This window comes from Artemia franciscana, chromosome 19 (assembly GCF_032884065.1).
Source record: "Artemia franciscana chromosome 19, ASM3288406v1, whole genome shotgun sequence".
In the NCBI taxonomy this organism is placed as follows: domain Eukaryota; kingdom Metazoa; phylum Arthropoda; class Branchiopoda; order Anostraca; family Artemiidae; genus Artemia; species Artemia franciscana.
The window spans coordinates 8,224,029-8,240,202 of record NC_088881.1 but is presented as its reverse complement, the minus strand read 5'-3'; the positions used below and the strand labels follow the sequence as shown (position 1 = coordinate 8,240,202).

The following is a 16,174-nucleotide window of genomic DNA, read 5'->3' as shown; positions in this document are numbered from 1 at the left end:
AAAATCGACTGAAACGATAAACATACACGAGCGGAAATAAAGTCAAATAGCGAATTCAAGTGAAAAATGAACAAACATCACCATCACTAAATATAGTGAAGCACAACAAGCACTGAAATGACAACAGTCAATAAAGTTAAACTTAAAACAAAAAGGTACTGTATAGAAGTCTCTTTCATCATTTGCATAAAAAACGAATATCACTGTGCAAAAATGTAGAGAGAGTTGGAGAGCAAATTGTATTTTTCACATCTAAGAGGGTAAGTTTTATTGTTTGAAGATATTTTTTCAACGAAAATACAAAAAAAAAATATTTTAGAGAAAATATCAGAAAGTTCAAAATTTATAGGACAACTTCTTCCTCCTCAATTGACGTCCCGTCTAAATAATAGTGATCGAAGCCCTGAGCATGGAAGAACAAAACGGAGTTATCAATAACCTACACAATTAAAATTAGCCAAAAAATTAGATACTCGACTGCCTTTGGGCTTCTTGCAGTTGCTATCAATGATAACATGTTCTGTTATTTTCTATCAGGAAAGGAAACAAGGGATATATAGGGAAAAGGGAGGGGTATATCTATTAAATTCATTTATGGTGTGTTTTTCAAAGAAATTAATTTAGGTTTTATTCCAAGCAGCCATAATCTAAGTATTTTAATACTAGATATTCTGTTCTCGTTTAAAAGAAATAAACGAGAAAAAACCAGAACGTTATTTGCATTTTAATGAAAACAATTTTTTTTCGAGCTATGAATTTCAAGTTGTCATAACGTCAACAAAATAAGAAAATAATTATATTAACCAAGATTACTGAAATAATCTTTGGAAAATATTTAGTGGGTATTGATATTCATCTTAGAAAGTCTAAGCAATTTTATACTTATTAACGCTGTATGAGAGACAATGTTTAAAATGTTTTGTTTTTTTCTGTCAAGTGCAAAAGACGTTGTAGCCTTTACAAGACATAGTTTGCAATACTCCAGTTTGTGATAGTTTCTGATCGGTTTTAGTATAATATGATTATTTAATGTAATTTTGGTTCATTTTGGGTTTTACTTATTTACCGAAAGTGATTTGTGCTCGTTTTACACCTGAATTACTATTTAACTTTATTTCTCCCATCTGATCTTTACTGTAGCTCTTTACTTTTCTGTCACAACTTCTCTTGCAGCAAGGTTTTTAAAACTGTATTTCACTCCTTTTTATTTGAAGTAGTTTTCATTGGTTAATCAAAAAAATATTTGTAAAACCTTTTTTGCTTTTATGTTTAAGAATCCAGATTTTGACTTACTGTTTAGATGTAGGGAAAAATCTTGTAACACATTTTAGTAGTAGTTATACTAAAGACCTTCACGTCCTTTACGACTTTAATGATTTTTTATGGGAATCTATCCATTACGCATCGTAGTAGTCAAATGAAAAAAAAGATATCTTCTAAGAGTATTGAAAATATTAAAAAGTGAAATTCTTAAAAGATTCAGTCTTATGCCTCTGAATTAAATAAAAAAACAAGTTTTTTAAATGAAAGTAAGGAGCAACATTAAAACTTAAAACGAACAGAAATTACTCCGTATATGAAAGGGGCTTTTCCTCCTCAACGCCCCGCTCTTTACGCTAAGGTTTGACTCGTTCTCATAACTCTACTTTTTAAAACAGTAAGAAATTCCACGATTTAGAGTACATGTTTTTTTTAATATTTTTATCTTTTCCCTTGTATTCCTGGCTAAAGAAACTTATAGACAGTGGTACCAATTTACCAAATTTAGGGGGCAAATTTTCAAAGTCTAGGGGTGGAATTTTTTTCCGACGAAAATACCAAAAAAGGTATCTTTCCAAATCAAGTGGACAATAAGTTCCCCTGCTTTCAAGGTAGTACGTTGGTATGTATTCTTTTATCGTTTGTATATTATACATGAATAAATAAATTCATCTATTTCTTGTGTCTCTAAAATAAGCCCAATTAGGAATTACTATCCAGTTATTCAATTAAATTACAACAAAATCTATATTAAACTTGAAAGAAAGAAGATGAATTCAAACCTATATGCTGTGAGATAAAATTTTAATAGGATAATTGAAAGCAGTATCAGATTGGTACTTAAATACATGTACTTAAGAAGGTACTTAAGTATAGTTCCAAGCACTTACTTAAAGACATTTTTGAAGAGTAAGTTAAGCACATATTTAAATACATTTTGTGTGTACTTATCGTTACTTAAGTACCAAGTATATTTGTGTCTTGAACTTCTCTAAAGTCTTCTAGAAATTAAAACAAATTCGCGAGTAACCCACTACCGGCTTTAACAAGCCACTGAAGGTAAGTGTATTGTGAAGAACACAAGTAATTTTAGTATTCTGAACTATGGGACACATCAGGCTTCTGAAAATACGCTATTGTTTGGCAACTATTATCTAATTACCATGATCTTTCTACAATCTTAACTGTCCAGTAATCATGCCTAACTGCATTTAAACTTCAGAAGTACAGTTGCTGACAGCTGGACATAACTCAGAAGGAGGTGAACTATAGCGCGGTTTTGGAGCTCAATCACACCAGGGACAAAGCAAACAGTTACTTATATTAGTTCGAGTGGTTCCAGCTAATAACTATCTTCAAGAAAAAAATAAATAAATTCCTGCAGTTAGCTGCCTGATATGTTGCCAAGCACACTCTAGGTTAGGATTCACATCAATATGTAGGCATTATTTTTCTTCTCTTAGACAGGCGCGGAAGTTGCTGTGGGGCAAGGAAGCTATATTCCCCTCCCTCTTGCTGCACAATATTTATCTTTTAGTTTTACGATTTTTGGAATAATTGTTTAAAAGGAGTATATAAGGAATATTACACTTTTTGATAATACATTTCAACAGCTTCCGGCACTTTGCAGCGTAGAACATATTCTATTCAAGCCGTTCACTAGCCCTTTAACAGAAAGCTTTCACCACTTTAAACCGTATTTTTCAAATATAATATAGTCGTCACGTTTTTGGTTTTGTCTCACACTCTCGCAGTCGTCTCGTAAAGGAAAAGGGGTAGTGACACCTTTTGCTACAGCTATAAGTACTTTAGACAAACTTAGTAGGTGTCATTATTATATCGTAACCAAGCTCCTTCCCCTTTTCCGGAATCCTTAATCTGCCACTATATCTATTTTGTAAATATTTGAAAAAATAAACTTTTAGGTTGAAAATTTGTAGTATTTTCCGCCGCGAGGTATCGAAAGTTTGCCCCCCCCCCCTCACAATAGGATTCTTCTGTATTTACGCCACTTGGACTTAAGAAATTGTTTTTGCTCTTGCGGCTTATGCACCAAATCAAAAATTATGGTTACCAGGTACCTAAATCTCGAAAATTAAGATCCATGCCAAATCTTTTAATAGCTTGATTTAAATAAGTATACGAGCAAGAGGCTTTAGGTGAGCTACTACCATCATATATTAAATTGTTTGAGCAGACCATAGGCTATTTAATCATGCATAGTCCGTTTTTTCATTATCATCTTAAATCCTCTGATCTTCATATACTTTATTCTTTAAATTTTTAAACAAAATTATGCTATTTCAATGAATGTGCAATGTCTTCCGTTTTTTTGTATTTAAATTTTTTTTTTTTAGCATGTCCAACCTCGCTTGCATCAGTCATTTGTCGAATACAAGGAGGAAGCAGAAAAACAGTCTTCTAAAAGTAAAAGACTCCTAATGGATCATGAAGGAAATAAAGAAAGTATGGAAGAGGGGGTACTGCAAGATCCATGTTCTCTTCCAAGTACAAGTAGTTCTGAAAAGTCAGCTCATAACAAAGGTTAGTATGGCGTTCAGACGGGTGACATAAGAAAAAAAAAATCCGAATAGCAGAAAACCCTATTTGACATAACTATTCAATATGCAATGCTTGTTACGTCACCCGTCGTGTTCACCCAATGAAGCCACTATGAATGTCTATACTGGTATAATTTTTAGACAGTTTATATTGTTATAGTAAATGAGAAGCCAGTATTTTGTTTTTGTTTGCTACAGAACTTGTAATATGGTTGAAGCAAAGCTGTTGTCAGTGGTACTCAGGGCCGTACTCATGAATCTCGTTCGGGAGGTTGTTTACCTAAAGAAGTTTGTTTGGGGGCAGGTTTGCAAAAAATACCCTCCTATGAATTTTTTTAACTTCCTGAGCACGATTAGAGCATTTTTGACGAATTTGTTAGTCGGAGAAGCATTACGGGGGAAGGGGGGTCAAACCGAGTAGCATCCACCCCCTGGATACGGCCCTGGTGGTACTATAATGGAGTTTCTTTTCAATTTTTCACTTGAGACAATTGAGCAACTAATGTCAGTTTCTCTCCCGACGACCATATTTTTTGCCATGCAAAAAAAGCCTTCAGGCCTTGTATTTCTGTGCTGAAGTATTAAGTATTTAAGTACAATTTACTTTGAGTGCTTTGCACTGATACTTAATTACAATTTTAGTTGAGTACTTGGTAGTTATACTTAAATACTTTTTTGAAGTACTTGACCGAACACTGATTGAGAGATATTTCTTCTCTCCTAATAATATTCGCATGCTTCGTTATAATTTGGCTTTTATTTATTTATTCGGTGATCAAGCTAATATTTAAATCGACCGGCAATGCAGATAAAATAGCGATAATTTTTGAATTATTGAATGCTGGAATGGCATCCTTATATGCGAATCTTAAAGAGCTACATTCATTAAGCCTACCTAATCAATCAAATGTCTATTCACTCGCAATCCTTGAGGAAATGGAACAAAATGGTGGTGATGCCTCAGATGCTGCTCTGAGTGAGCTTACCAACAATAGGGCAAAAATTGTCTTAGCAGCATTAAGGAAACCTGTTCACCTATTCAGTTTTGCAAACAGGGAAAATGACAGAAATCAGCCTTTTCCTACAGACAAAGAAATACCTTTTACATACATTCCACACCAAGCTGAAATTATTGCAATAAATGGATTTTATAGACCTACTGATGATGGGGTGCAAAGCTCTCTCATTATAGGGATTGCCATTATTAAGGTAGGATATAGGAATATTTTTGGTAATAAAACATTAAAATTGCTCTTGAGAATAAACTATGATAATTACAAAGGGGCAGTAGACTATCATCATGCCCCACATCAAATGTTTTACTCTGCTGTTGTGTGAATTGAGGGCTCAGATTTTTTTTCTAATAAGAAGTGTCAAGAGCCACAATTTCAGCCCAGAGAAGTAAAGACAAAATTCTAGCCTAGTTTAGTCACTTTTTTCTATCTTGGAAATAGGATAGGCTACGTTAGGAAAATGAAACTTTCAGTAATGAATCCAGGACCAAAAAAATACTCTGGGAAGGAATTGCCAAGTTTCCTTGTTAACCTTCTAATTTTTAAGTCTTAGAAATTTGCCTAATTGACATTTTACCTTAATTTTAGTTATTAGTTTCCTTTTCTCTAGTTTTAGTTCTAAAAATGCAATTCCTGTTATTTGAGTAGAATTTTAAGCCATATCAATGTCTTTTTTATTAATTTAAGAAATGTAGTTGCAGATCTTTGAAACCTCATAAATTGGGATTGAGCAAAGCTGTGAAGCTGAAAACAGTTTTCTTCTACTTTGTTTAAGCAGAAGATCAGTTTTACAAGGTTCATGCTTGTAATGCAATGATTTTCAAAGGTCACAGCCCTCTAGAGAGAGAAGAAGTAGATATAGGTATTTTAAAATACTTTTCCAGGGCACACTTTAGTTTATAGGCCTAGACTCCATCCTGAAAGCTGTATTTTCCCAACCATATGCCTTTCCAAGATAGCAAAATACAGCTAAACTAGAATTTTACCAAAGTAAGAATGTATTAATTAAATAATTCTTACTTCAAAATATGCAGAAATATTTTAGGCTAATTAACATATTTTGAAGCTGCTTCTGCAATACTTCACTGAAATACCCCAAATGTGCAAATATACATCCCAAATTAGAAATTTCACATGCAATTAGCCATGTCTCACTCTTAATACACATAGTTCAATAAATGCTGACAAAATAAAAAATTAAAACATAAAGGAAATATGTAATTTAGACTGTATATTTACTCTTGGGATAGGAAAGGATCTAAAAAGGTATTATCTTCTCTAAGGTCTTTTCATTAAAAATGTCTTTTGGAGTATTTGTGTTGTAAAGATTAAAAAAGGACAAATTAGCCCCCACCCTAAACATCAAAAAACACATTTGTCTCTTCTTTGAAGTTTCATGATTGAACACCAATGCTTTCTGGATAGAATGTCTGCTACTGTGATAATTAAAATTTTAGAAATTAGAAGAATAAAAAGATTAAGACTTAAAAATTAGAAGAATAAAAAGAATAAGTTAGTAACATGACAACTGCTGAAACCTTTGATGACTGTTCCCCCCCCCCTTTGATATACCACTAGTCTAGGTTAAATATAGAGCAAGAAGAAAACAGTAAAATAACACATTTTTTCTTATATTTTGAAAGTTCCTTTATATCAGAATTTCATAATTTCTTCCAGTATAATTCAGGTTTTTTTAGTACATTTTTTTTAATTGGGCTGATATATTTATCTAACTGTTCTCATAGTTTCATAATGACATGACAGTATAGTGTAGTAAAGGTATAAAATGCCCATTTTAATGAGGTATAATGGTTGTTTTGGTGGTGAAAAACAATATATTGATATATTATATAGGGTTTTATCTGGCCCTTTTAGGATTGGGGGTTGGAGAGGAGGTGCAATTTACTATAATAGTGAAATTCTATTTAGACAGAATGTATAATAAGGAACATAATGGCATTGTTTAGTTATCTTTCATAGTGTTTCTTCCTCAGGAAGAATGTTCATTGATGAATACTATGAATTTTTTTTAGTTAAAGCAGAATTCATAAAAAAGAAATGAATGCTAACACTTTTATAGGGCAAATAAAAGACTTTCATCTTCATTTTTATTTGGAAGAATATTGGTTAAACCATGGTAATGAGATTGTGATGAGAAGAAATGAACCATTCAATTCCCCTGTCAATACTGCTTCTTTATTTACTGATGGTTGCTGCATGCATACCTTTGCTGACTGGATTTTTTTGTACTAATTTCTCCTCAAAACTAAGTTTGTAGTGCAAAATAATGCCAATTTTGAAAAAAAGAACAAGTCTAGGGCTAGATCCAGTCCAATGAAATGTAGGAGCCAGAGTATTACTGACTCAATATTAAATTTCGGTAATTAAGAAAGTTAGAAATAATAAGATAAGAACATGAATAAAAGAAGATTGAAAATACTGATATGACAACCATTGAAAACTTCACTTGACAAAACATTGTTTTGGTTGATAAATGTTGCTGTTTTCACCTTAATTCATTGGAGAGCTTTAAGGTCCTCTGGACCAGTAGTGCTCTTGAGTTGATGACTCCCAGTCAAATCTCCACTGCTTTTTCTCCCACTCCTTGTCAAGCTGACGTTTGAAAAACTGGATGGAAATAGTGCTAACAGTTGTGCCCTACAATTCATTTCATTGGTTTATTACTCTTCTTGAAAAGTACATTTGACAGATTCTTGATCTGGAGGTTAATTTTGGTAGCTTCATTGAGTGTCCTCTTTTGAGATTGTGGCTGCTCATGTAGATGGTAGAGTTTTCCTTTTGGAGTTTATAAGTCAGTATCATCTCACTATGCATGTGTCAGTAGACAAGGGTAGGTACCTTGAACTACTTGAGATGGTCCTCATATGAGGCTGATTTTAGGCTTTTCATGCACTTCATTGCTTGCCTCTTAACATTTTTCAATGAGCCTAACATCTTGCCAGTAAGAGGGACTAGCTAGGCACATGCTAAAATTAAGATGGTGCTCTAACAAGAGCCTTAAAAAGTTTCATGGATATTGTTGCCTCTCAGCTACAGATGTTTCTTTTAATAGGTCAAGGATAGAATTAGCTTGGAAGACAACATGCTGGACATGGCTGTGGAACCTCAACCTTTCATCAATGATCACACCAAGGTCCCTTCCTTTTCACTAAACGGTCCCTTATATTAGTGATTAGATTTTACTAAAATAAGTTCTAAATTAGGCAATAAGACAAATAAACTAAATAACACAAAAATGCTAAGATGTTGTTGACATGCAGCATTATTTTTAGTAAAAATTTTTCTAGTGTCATGGAAATGCTTTCCATGAAAACAAACCCAAATTGAAATGAATTTTAGACACTGAGTAGGTGAAGTTTTTCTGTATTCTAAGACCATTAAATTGGCTGTCTATTGTAGCTTAGAGAAAGATAAGACATACATTTAAAGTGTTTTGCTTTCCCTCAATAAGTAGGTAGGCTATCTATATAACATTTACAATTTTTCTCTTAGACTAGCAATCTATTATTGCTAGTACATAACAAAGATGGACTAAGTGGAGTATAAAAAAAAGGACACTGTCAAAAACTCCACACAATTATTGACATTATTACTTCCAAGCACTCATTTAACAAGGGTAAAATGCTGCAATACTTTGCAACTTACAATGCAAGGCACTTTATAGAAGACAGATCAGTGGAAAATCAACAATTTCTTTGCAGTTATCAGCAAATCTATATGACAGTTCATCTGTTTTTTTTTTTTTGCAATTCTCATAGCACCACACTGTCAGGAGATATGACCATTACCTCAATCTGCACCCTGGAGTAAATTAGGTCCAATGTCGGGATATTACAAGTCCAAGTAGGGAGATTGAGAAAACACTTGCAGAATCTAAAGAACAATAATTAGATTTGCTTTTTATGATAAACAAAGAAATGTTTCCAAAAGGGTGTAAAAAACAACACATGTTGTACAAAAAAACAAATTATATAGCTGACCAAGTGTTGTCTTATCAAATTGGCCCTTTATCCTGGCAAGAAGTTCATAAGAATGTCTGAGTTTTTTTTTCAAAGAATCAATTGTAAGCTATCTTTTGGATCTAATTGGCATTCCAAATGGAAGGCATAATAAATACCTAAGTGAACTGAAAGATGGAATTGTAGCTAGAACAACTTGGATTGTACCATTGCATGGTGATCTCTGGTCCAAAGACTTGAAACTCAGTTTTGAAGTATCAACAGAAATACCATTTTCATTCAGTCTAGAGAAAACAACATTAATTGCATTTTGAAGTGCACCTAGATTATCAGCTAAAAGAAGAAAGTTGTCAGCATATGACAAGTGATTTGTATTAATTAATGGCTCAATTAGGTATGGTAGAAACTGCTCTGATAGCATTATTAAATATTATGGGATTTAAGACAGAACATTGTTTAACACCTTGGCACACAAATATGATCTCTAATAGTACATTATAAATGTATCCAGACTGAAGCTATCTTTACTTGAGTGCAGCTATGACTGCAACCATGATCATTGTAGGACTCTATTCCTATTTGTCTTAGGTTTACATATGGCTCTTTGCTTTTTTTTCGAAAAACTCCTTTTTATAAGCTTATCAAATTAATTTTCTAGATAACTTAGGTAGTGCAGATTGTATGTTTTAGCAGAGGGCAGGTGGACTGAGAGGGGATGCTATTAAATACAACAGAAGGGCCTTTTGGCTATCAACTTTTGAAAACGGCCCTTGTCTCCTTTCTTCTGTGTAGGTATGAGTGTTTCGTTTTTGGCTCTAATTTGGTGCAGAATGATAATCTTCTTTTAGCCTGATGAAAGTGGTGGAACTAAACAATATCTAAACATGTACTCAGAGTATGATATCACTGAAAAGGATATGAAGTTAGAGTCACTTGCCCTCAACTGCTTCTCAATAGAGCTGGGATTTATACCTTATCAGCTTTCTCATTGGATGTTATTTCAAGGAAACCTACAACCAGAGGTATTTTGGGTGTTTTTCTTCTTTTTTTTTTCTTTACTGATAATGGTAGTTTTTGTTGTTTTTATATCTTGCAAAAACATGGTGGGAGCTATACCTGAAAACCTGTGAGAATCTGGGCTATTGTTTAAATCTGCCTGTTGCAAGGCAGCCAGGGAGTAAAAACTCTCTAGGTAAGTAAAATTAAAAACTGGCAAAGCTTTAAGCTGCTGTATTGGCCTCAAACAGTTGTTGCTGCCCTGTTTTGTGAAGGAAGTTAGGTTGAGCCCTTTGGTTTCAGTAAATATTCTCATGTTAAGTTTAGCATCTTGTGTCAGATTTTATCCGTTTTTATTTGAAGTTAATGTGCTATGATTAGGCCGTTGGCAGATTAATATTATCAGCATTGATAAATAAAATTTTGTCATGGTGAAGATATGCCAAGGCTTAAGATATAATCATGGAACAATATGTTTTTATGGTTACTTATGGCAATGGTTTAATACATAAAATAAGATGCTCTATTAATCAAAATAACAAATGCTACCACAGATATATCATGTATTAAAATAACAAAATCAGTAATGTTAACAGTATACTGTACAATAATCTCACACCATAATAAATACTATAATCTGTCTAAAATTTTTAATCTTTATAGTTTAGTCTATACTATAATTAATGCTATAACAAATCCATAAGATAAACTTCATCAAACATCAGATACTTCCTCTTCTTTTTTGTACTCAAAATGGATAGTTTGTAAGTTTGTAGGTTCTTGAATATATTATACAAAGGTACTTTATCCTTTTTTAAATTTTTCAAAAGAACATGTTTAAAATTGTATCAAATCAAGGCATGATATTAGAGCAAAATAACATAGAACGACTTGAAGATCATCTTCAATTATTAATGAAAAATGTCCAAGCAGTTTGACTTGAATATCTTATGAAATCTTTGTCAATAAGCTTCATATATCTTTAGGAACTTTTTCCTGAGTTTGTGGTGCCTGCTACTTTTTAGTTTTAATATACTGCTATTCTTTTACTTCAATCTTTTGAAAGATCCAAGAAAGAAAGTTATAGGGAAAATGTCCCCAGGACGTTCTAGGCTAGAGGTCTTTCAAACCACTTGCCACAGAGGCAAGTTCTGAAAGATGTATTGGTTTCAGAGAGGATGAAAATAGGCTATTTTAGCAGTCTTTTGAACTAGATGGACATTAAATTCTTACAAATTGTACTTTTTTAAAGTAATTTTCTTTAAGAAATGACTCCTCTGTTGTTTTTTACACAAAAAAATTTATACCAGGCATCTGATAATTCTGGTTCTTTGCATTTAATCATTGAAATTTGCAAGTAATCTATAGATGCTTTGATGAGAAACTATGTTTCTCTACATTACTTGTCCCCCCCCCCCCGATTTGAAGATGACTGTAACCAATTTTATTATTGACAGCTCATTGGCAAAGGACGACAAAATTGTTGAAGAGTATAGGCTTCAGTTTTTGATTGTGGATCCTAAAACACGAAATAATATCTTTGTAGGTCCAACATAAGTTTATTTTCACACATGTCCTTGGGGGACTTCATCCATTGCATCTGCTATTGCTCTTACACGGGTTTGGAAGTCTTATTTGATGCAGGTCTTCAATGTGAAGCATTTTGTTATTTTTAGATTGCAGATGACAGTATATTTGTGTTTTGCGTTTTATTTACATTATATTTGTTATATTTTCGTATTTTTTTTACGTTTATTATAGGTGTTCTTTGTCTTCTTGTCGTTAGGTTGTTGCGGTGGCGTTTACAGAAAAATAAGAGAGAAAGAGAGAAAAGAAAAACGGGTTTAACTTAAATAAAGCAGTGGAACAAAAGCACGAAAAAACAACAACAAAACTTAAAACAATAAAACTCCAAATACTTTGGCTCCAAGTCTGGGAGCCTTTTTCAACGGAAAAAAAAACTTTAAGAAAAACAAAAACATAAAAAAGCAGTAAAAAAAAATGTATGAAACCATCTAAAGAAAAGACCACTAATACAAGAGAAAAAAAAAACAACTAGAAAAATATACATATAAATATAACTCACACTTTCAACACTTCCAGAACTGCAATTACTGTGAACACTGGCGAAACAAAACAGTTGTCTATATACCAATAATTTCCCTCTTTAAACACTTACCAGAACTACAATTACTGTGAAAACTTGCAAGACAAAACGAATGCCTATGGTACACAACAAATATATTTTTTAAATGGTTTGATTTTTTAAAAATGTTTTTTTGTTGTTGTTTTTTCTTAATTTTTTCTTCTGCTGATAAAGAATACTGGACGTGGAGCCGAAATATTCGGATTTTTATTATCTGAAGTTTATTTTTGTGCCTTTTTTTACACTGCTTTAATTGAGTTAAACCCCTTTTTTTCTCTCTTAAATTTTTGTAAATGGAAAAGTGGTATGGTCTAAAAAATTAATTACGTATATAATTGCGTATTCCAATTGCCCTTTAGTTTCGAATTTCTTTTCTGAATTTTTTTTTGGAATTTTTGCCATACTTTTTTCTTCTTGTATTTAAATATGAAAAATTACTGTGCGTAGTAGCTGTAATTAGATCAACGTACTAGATTATGAGTTATCTTTCTTTGACCATCAACAAGAACTAATAAATTGTGTTTTATTGTATTAGGTTTAATAGTTTTTAATTTGATTTTGTCTTACTTTTCTTATGTTTTCATAGTTTAAAATGTTGATATATAGCTGAAATAGTTTTCATTATTTTGTTTTTCTTTTTCAGTTTTATTTTAGTTTTACTTACAGATTTGTTAAGTTTTAGAGTTATGTATAGGTAAAATCGTAAATTTTAGATGATTTTGCTGAATAGTTAAATCACCACCCAAGATTAAAATACATCTGTTATTTAAGATAGGCTTATGCTACTATTACCTCAAACTTTCACCACATTGTGCTCACTAAATCAACTTTACAATAAAGAGTTAGGGGAGGGGGTATTAAGGCTTATTTTAAACATTAGGGGCTGCATATCCCCCTAACCCATCTTCTCCTTATGCAAAATTTTATCCTTAATAAATATTTCGGTTCTAAAAGGGCCCACTTGCCCGCGTTTTCTTCAGACAGTAACGTAGGATCATCTTAAATATAAGCGGATGTACCACCCGCTTATTATTATTATTACTGTTATCACAATTATGGGCAGACCCATCCAACTGGACTGAGACTCAGGCTACAAAGGTCCATTATGTCTGGCTACCCATGTATCTTCCTGGTCTTTTTGCAAGTTTTCAAGTAGTTCTCTGGATGAGGGTGGGTCTGAAATTCCAAAAACAAATTTAGCTTTAAGTTGTCCTCCTTTCTCTCTTCGGATAAGTGTGTGAAAATTATCTTTTCTATTATTTACGAAACATTGCTTTTAGTAGAGCGGTCATCCCCTAAGAACCCATATTCATTGATTAAGTCAAATATATTTCTCAAAATTATAGTATTCTAGGGGTTGAATTCCCACCAATCTGTTTTTACTTGAGACCTGTCACGGAAGGACACAATGAGAAAGTTATAAAATTAGGGAGTGAAAAGGCACTTTTTGTCCTTTTCACCCCCTCCCCTAATACCTTGTGCAAAATTGCGCAAAGCCGTATGTGAATGAATAAGTGCTCATATGGATTACCTCTGTCAGATGATGCACGAAACGAACTGTTGACGGTTCTAAAGCAGGGGTGCTCTGAAAGACGGGGGGAAGATTTGTTAGATTTCTTCTCGTGCACTTGTCTACGGATTGTTTTGGGTAACTGTCTGACTAACCGTATTTCAAACAGTAAGCTGTACGATCTCGCTTTCTAGGGCTATAATAAGAGAAAGTTTGAGATGGCTAGGGCATGTTCTGTGGATAAAGGATGATATATTGCCGAAGATTGTTCTTTTTGGCCAACCGTCTAGGGCTAAATGGAAAGCAGGTCGTCCACGGTTGAGATGACTAGAACCCGCTCTGCAGATGAAGAGTGAGAGATTGCGCTTGTCTGCCAATCATCTAGGACGAATGGGGTGGGAATTATCCCCTAATGGGGTGGGCAGAGTTCGTAAGATAAGATTTGAGGAAAATTGGAACTTCTTATGAGTGTGTAAAGAGGAAGGCTTTGAATAGATTGCGATGGAGAAGGAGCATGCGTAACTATATTGGCCTCAGGTGACTTGGTACTGCAGTGAGTTGTTAGTAGTAGAAGTAGTATTGTCTATAATAACCATTCACGTTGCATGGACTGCACATGTCTTTAACGAGGAATGGAGTATGGCAGGATGACCCCTGAAGCTGGAGGCTTTAAAAGTAGATTTTGGTAGTTTTAGAAAATTGATGTGTCATGTTTTTTTTGCTCTCTGCGGCTGACTTCCCCTCTCCCTTATAGGCTGAAATTACATAAAAAGTCCAGAATTCAGCAATATTTCTAACAAACATGATATTATTTTGACCTATGTTTTTTTTTAAAAAAACGTATTTAAAAAAATGTTTTTTGTTCTTTTTTTCTACCACCCGAAATTTTTATTAGTCTTGCCCTGAAATAAAGCCTACTGATACCCTCGGTTCATATAGTCGGTGGTTCAAATCTATGGCGTGAATAAAACGTGGCAATATTTGTGGCAAATAAAATGTTTACGAATTAGTTGTAGCCTAACGTTTGCACAATTTGAATGACTTAATATAAAATTTGTTATGAATTGTATGCAAAGTAAAAAAAAAAACTGTAATAAATGTAAAACTTGAATGATTAAAATTTCAATCTACAATCATTTTTTTTTTTATTTCAGATGGTTTGGCTGATAAGTGGGAGTGATGAACGATTACACTTATTTAAAGAAAACAGAGATAGCCACACATATGAAGAAGTGGACATTGGTCCTTTTTTTCCTGAACTGAACAGGATTTTTCCAAGTATCGTCCTTTGGGTAGACATTATGTATGATCAACAGAAACACAGGTACTAACACAGGTCTAAGTCTTGGTAGTCCTTTGTCCTTGTGATGCGTTAGTTTGCACCTTCTGTGTTGCGATTTCTGTCTAAAAAGTTGGAAATAATAAATATAAATTTAAAAAAAAGTAGCATTCTGAATGGACTAAAAATTAGGAAATAATTTTTTTTTTCTCGAGAATCTGGGAGTACAAGTGAAAAGAGGGGAGCAATGTCTATTTTATTCAAAGCTTCAACCCGTTTGTGCCCTTCGTTTTTACGAAGATTCTAGAGATTCTAGATTCTAGAGAAAAAACTTTTTTTTTCTTTTTTAGACCTTTTTGAAAGCCACTTAATTTTTTTTTATATTTATTATTTCCTTCATTCTTCTTTGTTTTCTGTGCGTAATGTTTGGCTGGTTTGAAAGCAGCTGATCCAACCTAAAGTTTCGGATTACAACTAGCTTGGCTTAGTAAAGAGTAATGTATCTACCATGTGTTAACAATTTTTCATTTTTCGTTCTTCTCCTCTTGCTTTATCTTAGAACGGATCAGCGGCCATTAGATATCAAATTTTGGGATATTCTTTTTTTGGTTCGAAAAGCAATCAAATGCCCCTGAACTGCCTGTTTACCAGGCAGCTTACCTGCCTGTTTACCTGCCTGTTGCCCCTGAACTGCCTGTTTACCAGGCAGCTTACCTGCCTGTTGCCCCTGAACTGCCTGTTTACCATCCTTTGTTTGCATGGGTGCTGCTGCAACCCCTCGTGTTGCACCCCTCGTGCAACATTACATTACAATTCGAAGCGTTCTTAAAAATGGTCGAACATCGAAAAAAATATCTCGTGGGGCTAAATTGTGCGTGCAGCCCCAGGGACATGAAAATAGCCCAATTTTCGAACAGAACACCATAAGCAGATTTAATTAAAAAGGGGACAGGTTACACCCTGTTACATTTTAAGTAAGTAATTAGTAAAAAAGATCTCACTCATGATTTATGACACTTACTAAGGAGGCTGAGAGGAGGGGTATATAAGGAAGACTGTAAAAAGAGGAGAGGGATTGTAAACCTGAGACTTAACATTTTGAACGTACGATGAAGATGGTTCTCTTTTCCTGATTCTGAGCCTATCTATTCTGGAAATGTCACAAAAAGCACCAGATGGCACTTTATGACAGCGTTATCAAGACGAATTTGTAAAAAGCACGTAGATATGAAAATCAGCTTTCGAATGGGCACTTAAAAAGCTGTCAATGTCGCAGTTACGAAAAATAAAGAAAGAAGATCAGTGCTTTCCATGGGCAAAAAAAGGTTTTCTTTGTTGTTCAAGGTTCACGCCATTTTCAAACCGTTTCCAGCTCTTTTTTGAAATTCCTTTAAATATATTTTTGCAATAAACTATTACTATTAATATT

General features: G+C 33.5%; 1 protein-coding gene across 3 annotated transcripts in view; it reads left to right on the top strand.

The window, feature by feature from the left end:
* Positions 1-4,636: 4,636 nt before the first annotated feature.
* LOC136039252 (KICSTOR complex protein kaptin-like) overlaps positions 4,637-16,174 on the top strand; it is a 38,736-nt gene continuing 27,198 nt past the window's right edge. For 2 of the 3 annotated variants that reach the window (XM_065722810.1, XM_065722808.1), the window contains exons 1-3: positions 4,642-5,030; positions 9,663-9,836; positions 14,621-14,790. In XM_065722810.1, the coding sequence (XP_065578882.1) occupies positions 4,668-5,030; positions 9,663-9,836; positions 14,621-14,790 (707 nt within the window). In that variant the 5' untranslated portion in view covers positions 4,642-4,667. Of the gene's footprint in view, positions 5,031-9,662; positions 9,837-14,620; positions 14,791-16,174 lie in introns of all 3 variants that reach the window. The other variant, XM_065722809.1, reaches the window with a different exon arrangement.